The following is a 22918-nucleotide window of genomic DNA, read 5'->3' as shown; positions in this document are numbered from 1 at the left end:
AACAAAACACAACGAAGACTCCTTTACCTCTTTGAAAAGGAAGACACAAGTATGAGGTCTCACGTTCTTTAAGGAAGAAACACTGGAAACCAGCACTGTAAGTTTATTACTTAAAAAAAAAAAAAAAGTTGCAGTATTACACTGTCAATTTGTTTCCCCTATCCACCAGTAGAAATGTGCAACACAGGTGCATCCACTACAGTGAGGAGAAATTGTCTGTGTAACAGAGGTGCATCCGCTACAGTGAGGAGAAATAGCTGAGGGCAATTTCTGATGAGCATTGCGAAGCTGCAGCTGCAGTGCACCCTTGCAGCCTGCCTGGAGTTCTGGAGAGGGTTTGTTCTGAGTCAGAGCCTCAGGTACCATCAGTTCGGTAAAGCTCAACTCCATAGCAAGGCAGGAACAGACAAACTGTGGGTATATTTGACTGTAAAAGAAATTTGCCTGCAGTGATTTTAGGAATAGGTTTCCTTCCAATATGTACAACAATGCTGTATTGAATTCTATGAAAAAGCTCCTCTTAAGTAATTCCAGGTAAACACCCATTAAGCAATGTAAAAGCAGAGTTAAGCACTGAACAGGAACCCCTGTATTTCATGCTGAGCACCATTTATCACTCTATGCCAAGAGGCAATTTGAGCGAACCTTTTATTTGAAGACACATTTCCAATTAGCTAATTAAATTAAACTCTAAATTTAGTAGTTCAAACTTGCTCTTAAACCGATCTGCTCCATCTCGGCAGTCACTGGGATGAAGGAAACACATCACATTACTATACAGAGTCAGTCTTCCTGCAAGCAGTCGCTGAGTCTGAGCGGCAAAAAGCCTGTAGAAAAACGTCTGTTTGCTTCAAAATTCAGCCAGTCACTGTTGGCCAGAAGTGACATCAGAGTAATCTTTCAAGACTCCAGCCAAATGGTCATTGTGAGTCTTAAATCGACGTTTCTTCTGAGAAGTGGGTTTCTTCCTCTGAGCAGGAGCCTAAAGGAAGAAATAAACGGTAGTCAAAAGATCTGCCTTCCAGCTGCGACATCTGACCTGACGTGGGACACTGTGCTGCTTGCAGCCACTGCCTCACTCCAAAGGAGAGCTGTGCTTGAACAGGGGGTAGGCAGGAGGCGAGGTGTCTTTATTTATGCAGGAAGCAACTGTATTCGATTCGAATCATGGCAGGGAATTGGCACTGGGGATGCAGCAGAGCTTCCTGGTATCCTGTGTGCCGTAGGAGAGCTGGCATTTGTTTGAAAGTGGGATCCCTGAACATTCCAAGGCAGCTACAGAAGTAGGCAGATAGCCCAATGTTGAGCCACAACAATGTACTCAAAGACACATCTAGAATAAGCAGAAGACAAGAGAAGTGCCTACATTACAGTGGGTATTATAACATCCACTGTAGAATGCCAGAAACTAGGAACAGATCCTGAGTGGAAGGGCTTTGTGAAAGGCCAGTTTGAAGCCAGGTGCAGAACAGAAAAGAGATGGTATGCCACATACAATAAATGTAAAAAGAAAAAAACAACAGATCTGTTACAAGCCAGGAAGATCTTTGGAGATCTTGCTGCCATTTTGGTCTGTCAGTAAAGCATGAGCATATTGCACTCTGTGTGGGGAACAGCCTAAGAGCAGTGGGAGGTAGGTTACACAATTCCTATCAACATTTCAAGGCTGTTCAGCAGAAAAGAAAAAGGGAAGAGAAAACCTTCTCCCAGAAGAGCTGCTATTGTTTTGTTCCTAACGTATTGTACAGCTTTAAGCAGAAGCTTCCACTTTGGAGTTCTCAGGGATTTTTGGCATTTGCCCGCTTCTTGATGTTTCTGGGATTACGCTGGCTGAAACAAGTTATAAAAACACTGGCTGCTGGCTTCAGCATTGTTTTTTTGCAGCTTCTTAAAATTGGTTGCATTTCCTTGAGCTACAGAAGGCAGCTGCGCATAGACTCAGCAACATATTTTGGAATTAACATCACAGGGTCAGCGGGGGGGGGAATTTCTCAGAAAGATCTGCAATTTGTATCTCTTACTATTTTCCTCGGTCCAGCTTCTCGCATGGAAGAAATACCCTGTCGTTTCAGGTACTCTTCAACTTTGTCTTCATCTATAGAATCCATGGGAATGCTCCTCCACAGTTTCCGAAACTCTGAAACACCAAACAAACCCTCATTTCACAACTCAGTGAACAAACCCTAGGCAAAGCCCTTGCACAAAAAGAAAGAAGAAACAGATCTGAGTTCAGACACTGAAGTACTCTGATACACCAGCCTGCAATGCAGTTATTGCTGCCAGCAGGCACCCAATTAGCGCAGCCTTTACCCACTCTTAAAGTCGGATGCTCTTCCAAAACCAGCCAACAACAAAAGCCACCAACACAGATGAACTGATTCATATATGCACTAAGTGCACCCCAGCATCCCAACATCAGGGGCTCCCACAGGCAAAATGTGTGCGTTTAATGGTAATTTTCTACGGCATCCATCCTTCTGCCTAGCACCTCTGCAGCACAGCAGACTGTTAGTGTGTTTTATAGGCCTCAGTTCAAATGATCCTGGTGAAAGGTAATAACTAACCATAAATGGCAACTTCATTTACACATCTTCCGCTGCCATTGTCACGGGAGACTTGCCATCTCATAGTCCAATTTACTGAAGATTGAAGACATTTAACTTCAGTGGTTGTAAGCTCCTTTATCACTGTAATCTAATACAAACCATGCTTTACGGATAATAAATTACTAGAATTCCTCTGATGTTAAAAAGAAGAGAGATACCTTAAAAACCAGAGCAGCAAGAAAAAAGGCAGAGACAGTAAGTCTTAATTAGAGCAGCTGCCATCTGCCTGAGCACTTTCTGCCTCATGTAAAGTTTCACAGAGCCTCTGGAATGCCTTCTCCCGGCAGCGGCTGGTACAGTTCTACCTCCCTTCATTCCCCAGGCAGTCAGTTAGATATATCCTGTCAGCAGGTTTGGCTAACAATCTATAAATAAAACACGAGGCACACATAGCAACGCAAGACTAATTTTTTCCCTTTATTTCCAGATAAATTTAGTATACAGTTGTCAAAACAACCACAACTTCTGCATGCGTAAGAAGTTGTCCTATGCAGCAGGCGATGAAACACTCCAGTGACAATCTGCTGCAAACACACCGGCTCTGGGTACACTGCAACCAAATGGTCCCATTCAGAGCCATAAAGAACAGAATTCCATCCTTCATTTGGACCATTCCCTTCCTAATGCATCTTGTTTTTCTAAGAATGGCCATGCCTTAAGTCTCAGCTCTTTCTTTTTCTTCCCACTGCCAACAGTAAAGGGCTGTTCGAGCTTCTCCAGAAACAAAAGAAAGGAATTTTGCCAGGGAAGAGCAGCAAATGTTCATTTTTGGTAACACAGTGCTTTTGAGAACTGAATCCTGTCAGAATGCCACTTTTGGTTACAAGGAGATAGTGCTCAGCCTACTGCTCGTGTTCAGGCTGTGCAGCACGCCAGAATCATCGAGACATGAACTTTCGCATAACTTAATGCAAGGAGTGACACTGTAGTCAAAGCATTTTCTGTCAGCTCATCCATTTTTGGTGCGATTTCTGGCTTTAGGGGTATCTTGCAGTGCCTGCTCTCACAGATCATCTCTCACCTCATCCTGTTGCAGCAGGTGGACAGGCTGTGTTAAGATCAAAGCCAAACACACACAGGACATTTCTCAGCAATAAGCCTTAAAGGCTGCAGCCTGAGCAAGGGTCCTAGTGCATCCCTCAGGCTGAGAAGGGCATGCTCCTTCAAGCTCTTTCCTTTCTCCTTGTCCTGAGCACCCATGAGGGACTCAGCAGGATACTCAGACCTGCTGGTGGCTGGAAATAGGGATCACATGATGGCTGTGCAAATTCAGTATCACACTTCTGCAAGAAACCATATTCCAAACCATGTGTTTCTGCAATTCATGCATGAGAAGAGTGCATATAAACACATAAATATTAAACAGATTTCAGGCAGAGATGCTTTCAGGCCACGCTGTGCTCTGCTGCCTTTAGCTGTGCACAGATGAGGCCTGTGAGAGATGCAGGCAGTTCTCCTAAGATGTGACAGGCATGTGTACACTGGGTGATGGCATCAAGAGAATTGGTCACTATGAACTTTTAAAAAACAGTAGTCTTTTTCTTACCATGTTCTGCTGCAAACACAAGTGACCTGTCCTCTTATTAGAGTGCATGATACATGGAAAAATGCTCTGGTGCAAAAAAAAACCACCAAGCCGAGGATAGGTACTTAAGGTTAACTAGCTTACATTCTTCTGGAGAACAGAAGTGAAAAATTAAACACTAGAAAATAAATGGTCAGCTCTTGAAGGATTAACAACAACAGAAGTGTGGACTACAGTTAATATCTAACCACAGCATTTTGCATTTCTTGTAATGCAGTGGTTATACCATCATTACAGCTTCACAATCACCTTTTAAACTTGGTCAAGAAATATGAATTTAACAGTCACCAAGAACCAATACAACAATGCTAAAATGGGCTTTAAGTACAGATAGTTTAATACACCAATTGGTCCCATCAGAATCACCTCACAGTGTTCAGCCATTCTTTATAAATACCCCTCCATCAATCAGGCAGCTTTCAGCACTGTAGTTTTGATTGCAGTAATTGCAGAAGAGCTTCCGTGCTGAAGTTCCACAGTTGGGATTAAAATACCTCAGTGCCCAGGAAAGTGGGAAATCACAATAAAACTGTCCCCTGGCAATATTCTGTGTTAAAGGGTTGGCTCAGCATAAAGGTGGGGATGCATTCACATGGTTGTGCATGCTTGTGGTTTGTATTCAGGGTTCCATCTAAAGACGGAGAAATACATCTATCATCACATCACAAAACCGATTCTATGTCACACCAGATACTGAACTAAATGCAAGAAATGAAGAGAGAGCAGCTGGCTGGCTGGCAGTGAACCATTTCCATATTACCTGTCAGATTTATTCAATGTCTCCAAGGACTATGCCCCTATCAGCTAGTGAAAGTTTAGACCTTGGGAATACACTGTGAACTACTGTAACATCCCCTCTGAAACATGAGAGCCTATGTGAAAAGCTGGCAATAACCACCACTCTCAAGAAAAAAACATCCATATTTCTGCCAACTCCAGGCCTAAAATCCATACCCTTAACCCATGACAGGATATGATTTCTCCAGCTACTTTGAGAAGAAATTGAAACACTGTCACCCTGGCCTTTGTTGTGGTTCCTAGCAAAAAAGAGGGGCACTGCTTGTAGTAGTTCACGAGTGGGGCCAGTGACAAGGAACTGGTCTGCAGAGACCTGATGTGGAGAGCAGGAAGGGGAATGCTGAAGCAGAAAGCTCGTTGCACACCGGTCTGCTCCAGCCAGGCACAGAGAACAGGTTCAGATGCATGGATTCCTGCAGCACACAAAACCATGGCAATCCTGAAGTACATTCTATTTTCCCTCCCTATGTCCCGTAAACTGATGGGTGATCTTTATGCCAGCAGAGCATGGTGAAAGTGGTAGATTCTTCATTCAGAGTCAGAAAACTACTTTACAGCTAAGCCAGAACAAGTAACAGCTATGGAAAGAAAAGGCTGTTCAGCAGTCAAGAAGGAAAGCTGCACCTGACCTCAGCAGGCTGCCAACTCCTGTCACTTAGGTTGCTATGACAAGATAGAGCTGGGAAAAAATCCCCTGGAAAGAAATTTTCAAAGAGTTTCTGACCAAAGCAACATGGGCTGTGAAGCCTAAGGGAGATCAGTATGTTTTCAGCAAAGGACTTGTAAGTCCCGACAGCAATGCAGATCTTCGCCAAAACAGGCAGGGAGCTGCGACTGCAGCACCCTCAGTGAACAAATCCTGCTGTATGCAGTATCTTGCAATTTGATCACTAAAATATTTCAACTCAGAGGCTTGGCAGAACTAGCACAACTCACAGGCTGCTCCCCTGCTTCTCCAGATCATGAAGGAGGGAATGAGGCTGACCTAAAGGCCACTTCAGTATTTGCTAGCATCTCTAGCATCAAGGTGTCTGCATGCACAGACTTAAAAACAATGAACCTGGACCAGCAGGAAAAATACACAAAGCAGAACAGAGGGCAGAACAACAGAAGTTTTGCAAATGGCTTTCCTCTGTGAAATACCTGAGGGGTAAGGATGTTTCTGCAGATTTACTGCCCAGGGTGCCTCATATACAAAAGCAATTTTCGCCCTCATTCCCTGAGCTATTATAACCCAACACGCTCTCCTTCTATAAATGCTTACATTTGGGATACAGCGTCATGGGTAAGTGGCTGCACAGTGGCTTCCTGCAGCTTACCCTGCAGCTCTGATTGTTTTGCCCGCTCTTGCAAAAAGGTTGAGATGGCTTCTGGAGATAAACTTCTGTATCATACTAGTAATAAAATCTGTCAGAGATTAAAAACAGCTTAAGAGTTCTTCACTGAGCTGGGCTAAAACCTGAGTACAGGACAAGATGGACAACAACATTTCTGCAGAGAGGGCAGAAGGAAAGAAATGAAGAGCAGTAGGGAAGGTGATGTCCTGTTCTGTAACAGTTCTACATTTAAACCAGGAAGAAAAGGTGCCCAATTTTAACTTGATGCTGTGCCTGGACCATCTTGGAATTCAAGGCCAGAACCGTATGTCATCAACTGATCCTGAGCAATTTTTATACTGTGAAATTTAATAGGCTTCGGCCATTCTTTAAAATCTCTTTAAAGGTGCTTAGGAAGAATATTAACCATACGTATAATCAAATATCCACATTTCTAGGCACTACACTATGTTGCCTTCAGAGGTGAAACACATCAACTCTAACAGTGAAGCAATTGGTGTGGCCTTTCAGCATTCAGGCCCCCAGTGAAAGCTTGCTTCACATGCAAAGTGCTCAGCCCCAGCACAAAAAGGCAGTGCTTGCCTTGGCTGAAGCACCTGAAATCTAGCCCGGCTTTTATAAACCCTTTCAGCTACACATTACTGACGGAAGATTAATTAGTCAGGAAGTGAAGAAGGAACACATGCAATCTGAACCTTCTTTGGCTAATCACATAAGAGGAAGAACAAAAGCCGTTCCTCACTACACATACCTTCCCCAGTACCCTGGAGATAACAAAATAGGTACTGCACCGCTGCTGAAGTACTTCGGGGTTTGTTTTCAAAAGGGGAGAAAGAAAAGCTTGTTCAGCCACCGAAGCAACTGCAGTGAGGGCAAAGGCAGGCACGGCCAGACAGTTTGTCCCACTGCTTTAGGCAGCAACCTCCAAACTGCCCCACGCTCCTCTTTCTCTACTGACTGCTGATGGAGCTCAGACAGCAATGGAAGAGGACCATGGAGGACAATAACCCCAGCCAACATATGTTCACAACTGGAGTGTCATGCAGCAAAACCACGCTCTGAGGAGTGCAAAGCCCTTACTTCTAAGGATAAGCATTAAACTAGAAACATATTTTGAACTATCATCAGTTGCTAGATCAAAGAGTCTGACAACACTTCAAGGCTTATTTGCAGCCTTCTAAAAAACTTAGTTTTAATGTTGCTGGAGATAACGAGCTGAAATAGCACTGCTAACACAGGAACGTGTCATAGCTTATCCTGTACACAGACGATTCTGCCAAGGACTCCATAAGAGACGTGCTTCCAGGGCTCTGGAAACAATCTCAAAGCAAGACTGCTCAGGAAGGATGGGTTTTCTCATCTCAGGATAACATGCTTGGAAAAAGGACCCATTCCAGCTGCAACAACAAAGTGAACCCACTCAGGAATGTTGTAAGAGTTGTAGCATATGCAGGCAGATCACAAATTGCACAAAAGAGAGAAAATTCTGCCTCCTCTCTCAGAACAAAGCACTATCTTCTGCATGACAAAGAAAAGCGAAAAAGCACAAAAGAACAACAAAAAAATCCCTTTCTGTGCAGATGGGAACATGCTGCCATCTGCGGATGAAAGCAAGCAAGGCCACCTTGAACTACAAACACTGCACGCTCGTGGTCCCTTCATCACAGACATGAGGGGCTTTCATGCCTCTCACTGGGAGACCGAGCCAACTGGCTTAAACACTTTACGTTTTCTGTTGGTGTTTTTGTGCTTTGTTTGGTTGTGGTTTTTTTGTTTTTTTTTTTTAACAAAACATTTCCCCTTATTTTATAGCAAAGGTCTGCACTGCTTGCTCCTAACCACTGATCAGTGCTGCATGTGCTAGAATATATGAAGACTGTATACAAACAGCTTTGGATTTGTACTGGCTCCCCGACAGAGCTGGTAGATTTCTTTAGAACTTCTCAATAAAATGGACCTTTTGATTCAATTTCACCATCAATTCAGGAGTTATCATAAACTGAAAGCAATAGAATAGAGATTCTGCTAACTCTTTTAGAATGGCTGGGTGCCAATTATCTGGAAAAGAAATGATCAGCAATTGGGACTGTAACATAACCAGTAGCTGCTAAAAAACTTAAAAGCTTTGTCTGCAGGAGAGCTGATTTCTAAAGGTTTTGGCAAAGTTAGGAATCCTAAAAGCCATGGGCTGATGGACTGAAGAAACACAATCTGAACAGGCTGACAGTATTAATGGTAAACTTGTAGGCATTTGGGAAGTTACAAATTCCCCTATAAAGGCCGACTGAGGCTTATGATCCTTCATTTCACATATTATTAGGACTCCCACTATAAAGAAACAACGAAATTACAGTTTAAAATAATATTTGGAAACTATATTTTTAAATGCTGTCAGTGACATCTACTAAATTACCTTTGTAGAACTAAGCTATTAACTGAGAGTACAAGTCTGGTATGTAACAAAGAACTGCATGATTCTGTTTAAAATAAAGTGTTTCTCTGAGTTATTCAAAGAAAAAAGTACTTTACGTTTTGTTCTATGGTCCTGCACATACAGCAGTTTAAGGTCCAATCAAAACTTTTTCCTTCTTTTACAATAATGTGACGCTTGTTACAGAACAAGCGATCAACATTAAGTATTCAGTGTCCTTGAGTCATTTAAAATAAGGTCTTTTACTAGGGAATGCCTTCTCCCTTCTGTACTTACAGATATCTGATGCTGGCTCTGACATCATCGTTGCAACACACCCTGACAGGCGTAATTAATTTCTGCAGATACATTATTATTGCATAACCTGGACTCTTGCTGCGTTCAGCCAATGGGCACGTTGTTGCCAGAGGACTTTACCACTATTTGCTAGATAAAAAATACATGCTGAAGTTCTGGAGTTCCACTCCCAGCTCCAGGCAGCAGCACCACCCACGCTGCCCTCCCAGTTGTAAACCCAGCACTTTTGCTCACATCTCCTCCCTATCTGCTTGTTCCTTCTCTTCAATTTCTGGTTCCTCATTGCATTCACCAACAAAAGTACATGATTAATAAGCTGGGAAAAAAAGCAGCACACAAACCCAGAAGAAATTCCATTGTTCTTCATCTGCCTTTATGCAGCAAAATGTTAGATGCCATCTAAGCCACAGACGGGCAACTCTTCCTCTTTTCCATTCTGCTACACTTGAATTGTTGGGTTCCTGGTGCCATGTACCAATGCATCCAATAGAAAACAGAGGTTATTATCCCTGAACTTCTTTGCTAGTCTTGTTATCCTCACATTAATATATACCATTCTGCTGACAGAACCTAGATACACCAATATTTTCTTATCATATCAAAAGACATTCAACTGTCTAAGTTAAATTTAAACCATGGATACAGATGTAAATAAACACTTACCTTCGTCCACAGAGAAATGACAGCTCTTGTCATTGTAGTAAAGAAGTTGCCTCTTATCAGGGCGGGTAACAAAGAGAATTTGGTCCCCTAAAGCCTTGAAAACAAATGCAAAAGAAGAATCCCAAATCAGTTCTACATGAAGAATAACAGACCCAGATCTTGCTCCACAAAGAGATCAATGAATTGGAGAGCAGCAAAGTAACAAGCAACAAAAAGCATCCAAAGTGGACACCATCAATAAATGCATTAATAAAATGAAGATGAGATATGGAGAGCCAAGATCAAGGTATAAAAACACAACTATATGCCTTCAGTTGCAACGTAGTAAATAAAGCACCTTTTGTGAGAAAGCTTAGACAGCTGTGCTGAGATGTCAGGTCAATTCTAAACGTAAAGGATGACATACAGGAAAAAAGGCAACTTCTTTACTAAATCAGACCTTCTGAATCACCAAAAGAACAAAAAGAACTCTGAGAAAATTCTCTCTTAGCTTTTACTTCCCCTTTGAGAACTTACCCAGAAGAGTTTTGCTGAAGCCCAGACAAGCATGACTCACCTTTATAGCTTTATGTGCATTGGGTAGCCCTTCTTCAATTTCTTCTAAAAAGATTCCTCCCAGCCCTTGCTGGTCATGCTTGTCCAGGAGCCTGAGCAGAGCCTTTTTATCTTTCAAGTTGTACTTGGGTTTGAAAGCAAACTTCCCATCTATAACTTCTATTTTTGGATTGTTGACTAGAGCCTGTAATAGGAATATAAATTTTAAAGCTTAAAAAAGAGAACAAACTAGTACTTCAGTAGCTACAGTACGTCAGCCACGTGTTACAGCTGACAGTTTGGAGGTTTGAATTTGAAACAAATTTTAAATCCTTGGATCTCAGATCCAGCCTAGGCATAATTCACAGCGACATACAGCACAAAGCACCAAAGGAGGCTTAGCATCATTCACTTCATGCCTTTGGGCTTGAAGGAGCTTCAAGTCTCGAAGGCACGTGTGTTCCTTTTTGAGAAAGGCATGACAATAAAAAAAAGATGGAACACAAGAAAAAGTGTGCTTTGGTTGAAGATAAAGTGCCAACAGACAACTTGGCAGATCAAACTTGGGTCGTATGGATGTTACAAATGTGAAAGGCATTATCCTGGCACGAACAAAACACAAGTCAGTCTTCCCCAACTGCTGCCAATTGGCACCAGCAGCTGTAGCAGAAACTGAGAAGAGCAGACAGCAATGCTGCACCGTAGGAGTTTACTTATGATGCTGCTTCACACTGAAGCTGACCAGAAACTCACGGACAACTGAAATGATTTAAGATTTGGTCCAAATCAGTTTTGCAGTGCACGCAGTATCATCATGGATTACCAACTCAGTGATAATTTCATATGAGCTTTTTGGTTCAGTCTCAAAATTCTGATTTGTTATGGAAACAACCTGGAGCTACTCCTCAAAGCTTTCAGTGGAGCCAAGTTTTCATAATAGCAGCATTGCCAGCTTTCTGTTCTCCAGAATATTAGTATTAATTAAAAACATAATTAAAAACATCCTACTTTTACTGCAGAGATTCCCTCCCCAGCATGTATCAACAGCCTTTACTACTTTGTTGCAAGGATTCTAAGTACCATACCACCAAAACCAGATCTTGATAAAGTATAAATACCAAATATAGGATTTTGTTGATTTACTATCTTGCAATGCCATGAAGACATTTGGATCGATAAAGCATGAAGATGAACACAGCAGCAAGTTGCAGTGACTCTGTAAGAATGAAACCTAGCATAAATCATGACACTGATGAACTCCAGCAGGGGAACTTTGAGATCTATTACCCCACAATTCCAGACACAGATTTCACAATAGAATTCTTCAATTCAGTAAACAACAAGGGTCTTGAAGTATGAATTTTAAGTCTTTCATTTAAGCAATTTAAATCTTTTATGCTGATAGAGCTCTCTACTTGAACTTTGTTTAAAATTAATTTCTTAAAAAAAAAACCAAAAAACCAACAACTTGTTCCTATAAAATTAGCAATGAAGAAATTCACTTGACGTACAACTTACTCTTAACTCTAGTAACAGTAATTGATCGTTAAAAATGTCAGAGTAGCTTTCATTTCAGTAATTTCTATAGCAGGAGGCACAAGACAGAAACACGAACCAATGCAGCTTTTCAGAAGCAGAATTTCAATATTTATAGAGTCTGCAATTAAATAAACAGATAAAGTTCAGGTTTATCACTATCCTTCAATCTCCAATCAAAAGCTTTTCTTTACCTCATTCATTAACCACTGCTTCTGTTTGAGTCCAATATCTAAATGCTGCGTTTCATCCAAAATCTCTTCTAGAGTTAATGGATGTGTATCACCACGCTGGTGCCGAGTCTGGAAAAAGAAAGAGGATCAATCAGTGTTTGGTAGTTCTTTATTCAGCAGCTCAGCTACCAGAGAGTAACAAAAACTGGCAGAAAGTGATGACAGAACAATTCCTGTAAAACCAAGAGAGACACAACACACGTAGCATATCAGTACCAACTTTAGGTCTTTGAGGATGAGGAGAAAAATCAGTTTGTGTCAGCTGAGATAAATGATAAAATTATCTGTCAAGCACCAAGTCAGAAGTTATTTTGATAAACAGCTCATGAATCCTGAAAGCTGATGGCATCTTCAAATTCCTACTTCTAATGCAAAGAAAAACCATTCTCCTGGTTTTAAGCAGACCTGGAATAACTGCGATTCCAGAAATGAGTTAAATAATAGGCCCTTTGTTTACTGACAGCATTTTAAATTTAACAGCCTAGTTTCTTGAAATTCTTGCTCCTGCACAGTAAAGAAACCTCACGGCCTGAAATATTCAGCATCTTTTTATTATCACAGAGAAAAATTAACTAAAGCATTTCCAAACATTATATTTTTACATGAAACCACCGTACCTTCATATAATTCACTATTTTTGCAAGGACTCCAAACTTGTAGCCGGAGCTTCCTGAAAGGGCTTTCAAATTAAATGAGCCATTGCTGTGATCTGTGAAAGGAGAAAATAAACAAATAAACAATGCTTTCAACAATCCTTGTCAGAACTTACTTCTACAGTCAACAACAGAAACACGTTTCAGGAGCAATCGCTCTCAGAGGGCTCGGTGTTGTAAGTATGAGGATTGAGACACGCAGCTACCTCCTGGCTCCAGAATGCTTGTGAGCAGAACTCTGTATCCATACAGATGCTGGGACATGAGCTCTAAGAAAAGAGCAAGCAGCTGCAGCACTAACCTGCAGTATTACACCATAAGACCAGCACACTCAAAGCGATTTTCCCTACCGACTGCTCCATACTGATGAACCAGGAGCAGAAAGTTTCACTTATTTCAGTTAACACACATCCAGTAAAGTAAGGCTCTACTTATTGTGCTGGGCTTGGGTGAGTGGTTTTTGTTTTTCTTTGGTTGTTTGAAAAGCGACCCTTGCAGAGAATTTATCACAAAGAAATCATAAATTCAAGATGATCAATCAGTGCGTTGCACTGTTCACACAATCACTCAGTATCCCCTTCTGCTGCTAAGCCTGCTTCTGCATTCAAGTACCATGAGGTCTGTTACAGCACAAGATTTGTTTCAACATTCTTGTAAGGTTGAGTTAATGACACTGTATTAACTGCATAATGCAGTACACTAAATAGAAACATCCACAACTCGCTACCAGAAGCCACAGATCCATTACCAGCATAACATTGCTCAGACCTAACAATAACAGCTTTTCAGAATCTTAACTTCCCCCAAAAAGCAAAATTCCCCTCTTTGTCATCACATTTGTGGATTTTTTTTTGTTTTCATTTTTTAATCCACTGTAGTTTCAAAATCTGTATCTGCACCTATTCCTATTGTTTCCATGAAAAATGATTGCAGGGACAGGAAAGAGCAATGGAAGCACCTCAGCAGGAGAGGCTGCAGTGGGTGCCAGGCAGAGCTGCTGAGTGAAGGCTTTTCCATGCAGGGCAGCTGGAGGGCATGCACGGAAGTGGCAACAAGGAGGAGAGGAAGAGCTCAGGAGCTCATGGTACTGCCAAATGCACCAGGTAGAAACGGTGACGATCACTGAGTTTAAGTTCAACTTAGCCCTCACTAAGTTCCTCATGAGAAACTGCAAATTAAGCTTCCAAAGTCACCGTGGGTCAGCTGAATTCTGTTAATGTCTCTCCCACTGCATCTCAGCCTACTTCTGAAGTTGATCTGTAAGTCACTAATGAAAGGCAACACAAAGTGGGAATCTGGAGTGCAGTCAAATAAACCCACTTTCAGTAATTCCCGCAAAGACTCATATAGCAACTGGCGTTAGTGTGGAGAGAAGATAATTCCAAACCCAAAACTCAGAAACTGCAAATTCTGAAGCAATTCCAAGACATTTTATTAGAGGCTTTACACAGCCACATACCAATTCTAAAAGTAATGCAGGATAACCAGCAGAACTCCAGCTACGTAAGAACATTTTATTCTGGTTACTAAATTAAGAGAGAAACAACAAAAGCCAGCCCTTCCTACAAACCCCACCTTTAAAGATCTTCCCCCACTGGATCTCTTTTTGCACTCAAAAAATTAATTGCTTTGAAGGAAGTGTTGTAAAATCATACACATAATGAGAGATGGGCAGTGCCTGAAACAAAGATCAGGGCTGGGCTACAGCTAAGACGACTTACTGCATATTTGCTTTGTCAGCTGACTCTTGAAGATTATCTCGTTCAATCTGCCTGCCTGCAGTCCCTGACAAGTCGTTCCCCCTGCTGCCAGGCTGGCTCTGCAGTGAGGAACACCCCAAACGTCACAGCTTGAGTCCCAGTGCAAAGCATATAGCTCCAAGCCGCTGCCGGGCACCCCTTGGCTAATAAGCTCATCATGCACATCCCAAAAATGAAAGGAGTTGCTTTCTCAATCTGGGCAGTAAGAGTCATGTTTGTGAATGATTTCCTCCTGGGGGTGAGGGGGAGATGGAAATGAGCATAAAGGAAGTTGTCAGCAGCACCGCACGCCGGCCAATCACAGCACAGCTCCATCTTAGCTGTGCCATAGGCTGCATTAAAACAGGGAACGGCACGGCGCTCGCTCAGCATCCTTACAGACAAGAGGTAGGTGCACATCATTTTATAATGCTGCCTTACGTTTGCCTCGATTGCTGCCTGTAACATACGAGCCTGTAAAAAGCCTCTTAGAACAAGGATTGCTTTTCTCTAGGTTTAGCTGGATTGTATTCAGCCAAACTCGGGGTGCTAGCCTTTCACTGTCACACACTTCTACCGTCTGCGTGCTCATGGCAAACTGATGACCACTCCATCTTAGAGAAAAGCAACCCAGCAAGCCCAGATTCAGGAAACAAAATGGGTTTGATGCTTACTGGTGAGGCTGCTTGCTTTCTGCAGTCTCACTCTCATTACAGATGGTGGGTTTTTGCAGAAATGACGTGGAAAGGATTTTCCTTATAAAGCGATCATTAAAACTGAAATTTTACAAATGTATCTCACAGATGGGTATTTTGAAACCTCATCAATTGCAGAAGCTAAAAGAAATGTGTGTTTGTGGGTATGCTAGAAACATGTTCCAGAAATCAGTATCTTAGAGTAGGAAGACAACCCCCTTGGGTATCATTACTATTGTCAATACTGTAGCACTGAGTACCACACAAAAAGGTGAGAATGCATTGAGATTTGTAAATGTATTTTTGGGGGGGTTGTAAACCCCGAGATACCTATTATGGCTTCTTAAACAGGACTTCCTCAGCACTGCTCTGAAACCATTCCTTTGCCAGTCATTTCCCTCTTTATAGAACCAAATTCATTAAATATTTAACTCACTAAATGTTGCAGGTGCTGAACTGCATACAAATTGAACTGGCTTACAACACAAATTTAAATCGTGCCATTACAATGGAAGTAAACCCGCAGCCCATTGAGAGCAGCCCATTTTTTGACAGCTTTCAAAGATGCTACCCTCATTAGTGCTGCACTAATTCCAAAGACTCGGCAATGGCTCCTCCAGCTTAGCACGCTGGTAATTACAGCGACCAGCAGCTGATGTCTACCTGCCCTGCCCTACAGCCTCAACTACGAAGTTAAGAGAGGAAACAGTGAGCAAGGTACTGCAATTCCTCCAATAAATGCCTGTGTCAAATGCTAGAGATAGGGCTCCTTCTCAGCAGCAACGCTGCTCTGTTTCAATTAGATCCAGTGAAGACGGAAAGATAAAGAGCAAAGTGTGTAATTGTTAAATGATTACAGCAAGATGTACGTCACAAGCTGACCTGGCTGTACCATCCTGGTTTTCATTAATACGCCTTTCTTTATAAATAATGATACAGAAAAAACGACAAACGATTTAACTGCTTTAAGGAACCCATTTCAGTAGACACCACCACAGTTCTCTTTTGCCACTTCTTGCTCTTTCGGACATTTTCAAGTTTTCACTTCCTTACCAGGCTGATTACAGAAGTACGTCTGTAAGGTTTGTTACAGCACTATCTACAGGCTCAATTTAACAAACATTGGTCTTGACTCTAATCTGCTGTTTTAATTACTGATTTAATTATGTGTAGATAGCCAAGACTATTTCTCAATGAATATAGGAAAGTTTCCAGTTTTTGCTTCATGCTGAAAGCAAAAAATCTCCCATTTATTAAGACATGGAAATAAGACTCCAAGTTTCTACACAGTCAACACTTTCTTAGCTCTTCCCTCTTCCACAGTCCATGTTCTCTAGAGCACTTGAACAGACAAAAGTGTATTTTGGGAGCTGCCTGCTAACTGGCACACGCTGACTAATGAGCCTACACAGCAGGCAGGGGCTGGCATCCCAGGTACTGCTCAGCACCCCACTGCACCCAAAAACTTGCTACCTTCTCAACAGAATACAGTCATCTGAACCTACGTCCTTCTCCCACACTTGGTTTTAAATTGGTGGAAGGACTCAAAGATTATTACCTCAGCTTCCAGCAGCTAAGCCAAATAAACATGAGCTGCTGTAGCTCTTTTGGTATATAGTCTTAAAGTAATAAAAATATATCTAAAGTACTGCAAGTTCCTCCTGTTTTGGAAGACAAAGCCAGGGAAAAAAAGAAACTGGGGAAAGACTCCCAACTGTAAAGATGTTATTGCCAAACTTCTCATCTTCCGTAACTCAGAGAAATACAGAGACAGACAAAACTGCTTTTTGTTCTAGATAAACTGCAGCAATTACTGGGACACCACTTACTTTCACATTTCCTAGCAATGGCCTTTCTGAAACAGACCATCTTTACAGCAATATGACTCATGCCAAAGGCGTATCTGCTGAAGCCAGCTTCTCACTTTCTTCCTCCCACACCATAGTCTTGCCTCCTGTTGATACAAACAGGCAGCACTGGATAAGGGATGAGTTAAGTGGAGAAGGTGACTGAAAACAAGAAGGCAGATCTCAGAAGGGGTTGGGCTGAGTGTTCCTTCCATCTGTCCTAATGAGCACAGCACAGATTTTTGGGTGGTCCAACTGCTGGCTCCACAGAGAGCTCAATGATCTTGAGGGGCCCCTTCCCGCTCAGGATATTCTGTGATTCCAAGGAACATGCTCAGAGTTAGAGCCAGCTGAATGAAGCAGCTGCATTTCTCAAGCTGAATCTTATGAACAGCTGAGGAACACCTCAGGATTTTTTTTTTTTTATTTTTTATTTATTTATTTATTTTGAGTTGGAGAGGTTTTGCAGTGTTAAAAAGTCAGTACTGACGGGCAAATCCAGAACAAGGATTTTTCAGAAGCCAGGATTGTTTTTGTGAATGTGAAGAACAATGAAAAGCTCAGCTTTGAAAAAAATCCTCCAAGACAGTTACAATTTACACTTTTTTAAAAAAGGATTTATTTTATGTCAATAGAGGAAATAAAAGCACACAAGAAAACACGCAAACTCTAGTGACATTGAGAAAGTTCTAAGCACTGCTTTCAAATCTACAAGTCAACAGTAAGGACAGACAGGCTGTTGCAACCCCTGTACATCCAGAAAACAGTAACCTTCTTGTCTTCACATGTACTTGTAAAATGAACTGCTTAAGTCTGGAATAACTGATGCTACTTCATGCATTAGAGAACAGTAATCAGCATTCCTCACAAACTGCCAAGTTGCACCTTTTGGTTTGATACTTTGAGAGCAAGTATGTGTATTCCGCAATGTATTTTTGTAGGAGGTGTGAGAACAGTCTGAGATAAAGTTTTTCTAATTTGGGATAAAAAACACAGCATGTTCTTGATAACAGAGTCCTCAACAGCTTTGTTTTTCTGTTTCAGCCCCCAAATCTGTGACAGGGAATATACTAAGACAACTCTTCAAGAATGGCAACTCTCAATGCCACTCACTGGAACGAAACAACATCCATTTACCAATATCTGGGCTTTCAAGTGCAAAAAATCTACCCTTTTCATGATAACTGGAACACTGCCTGCTTTGTTATTCTGATCATATTCATCTTTACCGTAGTTTCTCTGGTGGTGCTGGCTTTCCTCTATGAAATGCTAGACTGCTGCTGCTGTGTGAAAAATAAAACTGTGAAAGACTTGGAGAATGAACCCAATCCTGTTAGAGCAATGCTGAACAGCTTCAGAAAGCGTGAAACGGAGGTGGTTTAGGAAAGGCTACTTATCAGCACGTGGAGACCATTTAACACCTTGAACAACACCACCTCTACCTTATGGACAAATGAGTTACATGCTTTTTTTTTTTGGACTTAAATAGAATGATAACTGCTACAACTATATCTCCAGCTGTGAACTTAAACAGTCAGCAAAGGCTTTCTGAGCACTTAGCTGAAGGATGATCTGTTGCATTGTTATGGGGGAAGAAAAGTTGGTTTGTTTTTACATGAATTTTTGTTGTTCATATTGAGTTACTAGAGTAGATGCTTGACTACCTGAACAAATGGTGTTGCTTAACATGCATAAAACTATGTTGTTTAGCCAGAGAAAACATTTAGAAAGATGCTCAACAATCCAATTCTACATAGCACAATGATAGAGCACTGTTCTCCCACTGGGGTGAATCACACAGGGACAAGACAGACATAAGAGATTAAGAAAAAACAGATGAAAGACAGAAGGATTTAAAGGAAAGAGATGCCATGAGAGCCTCGTGTGAATTTTTGCCTTCAGCAATTGTTCTTACTACGGGTTCACCACTTTAAGAAAATACGGTGGTGGGAGGGAAACAAGTCAGGATGATATTCATCCTCAAAATAGCCTTTTTTAACCTCCTGCAGTATAATTTGACCCCTTCTCCCTCCTTTCTCCCATTCCAGACAACCACACTCCCCTTACTTTATTTTCAACCTGTTTAATTACTCCTGAGCAGTGCAACATGACTACTGCACTACCTTAAGACTATCTTATTGCTTCCACAAAAGCACACTGAAGTGGGATCATGGCCTAGAAGCAGTTCCATCTTTCTGTCCCAAGGCTGCTGCCTCTATGCCAACTATGACACTACAGGGAATGTGACATATTGATCATCTTACTCCTATCTCATATTCTCAAAGCTGAACTACAGCTGGCAGAATTCTTGCCAAAACATAGGCTGACAGATTGCAATCTTCCCAGAACAGTGACAATAACTTCTCCCAAGCAGCACAGTTTTCAGGTGCTGATATGCTTGACAAAGGAGGCCACATCATGATAAGCCTAGCATAAGAGACAGTGGGATGGATGCACAGCAAGACGCAACCTTAATTTGCACAACTGAACTACAGCTCACTTCATCAGCCTGCAGATACATTCCAGAATTCACCCTCTCAGCTCTCTCACAAGCTGAACATGTAAAACTTGGACTATCAGCTTTTACCTGTAACTTACCACATCATTCCTCTGTATTGTGTTGCGTCTATAGGTTTTCAAACAGTAAAGCTTTGTTTTTACAAATTATAGCTGTAATAGCAACAATTAACAGCACAACCTTCAGTACAGCCTGTTAAGTCTCTGTCTTGCTGCTGGACACAGAGAGAAACAGGCCAGCAGGAAACATCTCAACCAGACTGAAGCTACATATGGGACAAGATATTTAATTACATAAACAAATGATACTCTTCACATTAGAAAAGCAAAGCCTACAAACGAGTAAGCTCCTGCTGCCTTATCCCCATCAGAAGTACCTCAGTGCCATGAACACTATCTTTTTTTTTTTTTTAAATACATGAACTCCCACTCTCAGGGTTAGTATGCCTAAGCTCCGAAAGATTTGAACACACACATACACCAAAAGGCTCACCAATTCAACTCATGTTCTTCCTGGTCAGTAAGACAGAATAAGACCCAGGCCACCACCCAAAAAATTCCAATGGTTCATCCAGAAAAGCTATCTCCTTCCTTCAGTCACAAACTGACACATTTACCACTGCAAACTTTCATCTTCTACACAGTTACTACTGTTAAGCCTTGCTAGTACCAGTCCCATAGGCATAGAATATTCTTAACTGAAGTTGAACTATAAGCACAACCAATGGAATCAAATGTCCCATGTACAAGACAACTGAGGATACAAAGCAGGACACGTGAAGATGACAATGTCAGTGCTGCATTCTGGACTGGGGAGACATCTCATTACCTTCTACTGTATTTCATAGTCAGTCCTGAAAGACTAGCATCCTGCACAGGAGAAGGCAGCATGTGGAAAGTAACACTAGCTGCTGTGACACTGGATTTGTGTTCTCACGCCTTCCTTAGAAGCACACACAACAGGAAGTCTTGGGACTCTCTCCAGCTACCGATCTCATGGGTCTATATAGGAGGCAGCAAACAAGGAACTGAGAAGAAAGATCTCCTCTTACGCAGCTCCAGAGCCTCAGGAAAATTCCTTTCTTCACATAAAGCAAAGCTGTGGAAAAAGCTTCCGAGATTTCAGCTCTTGCTGACCAAGACCACTGAGACAAAGATTTCAAGATAAAGACATCCTATTGATCAATAAAAAGAAATGAAAAAGATATGATCCTTCTCGTTTATTTTCTCATTACCACTCTGAAGTAAGTAAACAAGGCAGTCAGATAGCTTGTTCTAACAACAGTTTTTAGGCAACAGTGGCAACTGTTCTCATTGGAAATCTCACAAGGAATCTTCAGATGCAGGCTATGTTTAGCTGTGTGGTCCTCTGAGGTTTAGCATGATCTCCATGCCCCACCTCCCCAAATGAGAGCTAAAGGCAAGTTCTCAGAGTCAGAATCAAACAATGATGGGGGATTTGGAGGCTCTGCAGAACCAAAGATCACTTGTGCTCACACATATTTCACACATTTACTGGGACATTAATTATTATCTTTATGGTCACTACACAACAGAACCACGAATAATTCTTAGTTTTCACTTTTCCCAAGGCAAAGGGGGTGGGAATTCTTCAGCGTCACTTTTTACTCCATCTCCCCAAGATCTCTCCGTGTCATACACATATCCTGACAGGTACCTAGCAATCTGACAATTCAAACAAAAACTGGGTTTTGAAGCAGAGGACTTGGACTCTGCAGCACCACAGGGAAACTGTGGTGTCCATGTCTGCTTCACCCCTTCTGTCATTTGACTTTCTGCACACCTGTTCTGAGCCAATTCCTAAGAAGGAGAGAAAACTTGGTTCACTCTCCATTACTCTTCTTCAATCCTTGATGATTCTGCAGTAGTTAGTAAATACAGGGAAAAATGAAAGGAGACTGTACTCACTGTGCATAAAAGTATAAAAATCCTGAAAGCTTTCTGATATCATCTGAAACAAAGCCAATACCATTAAAGATAAAGCATATCTCCTCACAGTCATGCATTCTCATGTACAAAACCACCAAAAGCCTACCCTACAAAACAAGAAATCACACTCTTTACTCAGCTGCTTGCCCACATAGCTACTCAAATCCTCCAGAACAATTGCATGTGAAACTGTATGTCCACTGCTCCTTCCCTGTAAACCCTCTCAGTAAGTGTATACTAAGATATCCCATGATTTTTTTTTGGAAGACAGCATGGCAAAAGCTGCAAATAGAAATCTCACCTCTTTTGATTTTAAAATATCTGGTTGATAACATCATTTGGTGTCCTTAAGGCTCTGAGAAACTCAAGATACACAAGCTCCCTACTCTTCACTCATATAGGAGATGCTGTGCTTCTTCCATCATCCTTAGTATTTTAACTAGCGATAGGAAGAGAAGGAATGGCCTCAAATTGTGCCAGGGGAGGTTCAGCCTGGGTATTAGGAAAAGTTCTTATGCAAAAGAGTGCTTGGGCACTGCCCAAGGAGGTGGTGGAGTCACCAAGCCTGAAGCTGTTCAAGAAACACACAGAGGTGGCAATAAGGAACATTGTTTAGTGGGTAACACTAAACACTAAACATTGTTTAGCGGGTGGTCGGCGGATGGCTGAATGAGATGATTTTAGATTTGCAGAGCTACTCATAATGACCCCAAGTTACCCATCCCATAAAGGGAAACAGAGAGTAGAGCACCATGTGCGCACAAATCCTCTCCGTACTGCACTTCTCATTTGCTCACACTAAATCTGGTAGTGCTCTTAAGAACTACTTATTTCATTTTAGGAGGTATGTTGTCAGCCATGCCACCACTACAGGGAAACAATGGAATTCCCGACTAAGGCAGAAAATAAAACTATGGGAGCCTTACTGTTCATGAACAGAAATTAGCTCCCAGGTAAAAAAAAGAACATGACAGATTACAAGATTCATCTCACAGTAGCCTATAACTTTCAGCTGATTAGTTTTCAGCACCCTCTCACTAGCATTTACTGACATTACTGACAAGCAAAATCCAGCCTCCTACAAATTACCATTTTGGCAGTAACAATTCTTGCAGCAAGCAAGACATCACAGAATGATGTCTGACCTTACAGGTAAAATTTTACTTAAACATTGTGCAATGTATGTCTTAGTAAAAAGGGACAATTTCAGAAAGACCACAGCTAGCAGAACTCCTGGACAAACTGTTTCACGCTAATAAACACACAGGCAGATAGTGGCAAACAGCAAACAGGTGTTGAGCATGGCACCATTACCAACCTGAGCTCTGTTTTGAGCTCGATGGGCCACCTTGCTCTACCTTTACTTTCTTCTTTTTTGAGCTCGAGGATTCAGCGGATGGCGCCGGGCGTTTCTCCACCGCAGGCGTGGAGAGGGCATGCTTTCGGAACAGCTCTCGCTCCCTCAGTAAGCTTGGATCCATAACACTGTGCAGGAAA

The 22918-nt window shown here is 41.8% G+C and overlaps 2 protein-coding genes across 2 annotated transcripts; one reads left to right on the top strand and one right to left on the bottom strand.

Moving 5' to 3' along the window:
* Positions 1-87: 87 nt before the first annotated feature.
* On the bottom strand, positions 88-22902 carry GTF2E2 (general transcription factor IIE subunit 2). The gene is made up of 7 exons (XM_031607536.2): positions 22740-22902; positions 12638-12729; positions 11982-12089; positions 10274-10456; positions 9718-9811; positions 2022-2137; positions 88-982 (listed from the first exon to the last, which is right to left on the bottom strand). Exons 1-7 carry the CDS (start codon positions 22900-22902, stop codon positions 866-868), a joined length of 873 nt encoding a protein of 290 aa, XP_031463396.1. The 3' UTR covers positions 88-865.
* SMIM18 (small integral membrane protein 18) lies at positions 14474-20792 on the top strand. The gene is made up of 2 exons (XM_031607541.2): positions 14474-14820; positions 17999-20792. The coding sequence occupies exon 2, from the start codon at positions 18044-18046 to the stop codon at positions 18335-18337; it is 294 nt and encodes a 97-aa protein (XP_031463401.1). The 5' UTR covers positions 14474-14820; positions 17999-18043; the 3' UTR covers positions 18338-20792.
* Positions 22903-22918: the final 16 nt, after the last annotated feature.

Source organism: Phasianus colchicus, chromosome 4 (assembly GCF_987193195.1).
Source record: "Phasianus colchicus chromosome 4, bPhaCol1.hap1.1, whole genome shotgun sequence".
NCBI classification, from domain to species: domain Eukaryota; kingdom Metazoa; phylum Chordata; class Aves; order Galliformes; family Phasianidae; genus Phasianus; species Phasianus colchicus.
Note: the sequence above shows the minus strand (reverse complement) of the source record. Positions and strands in the feature narration are given on the sequence as shown.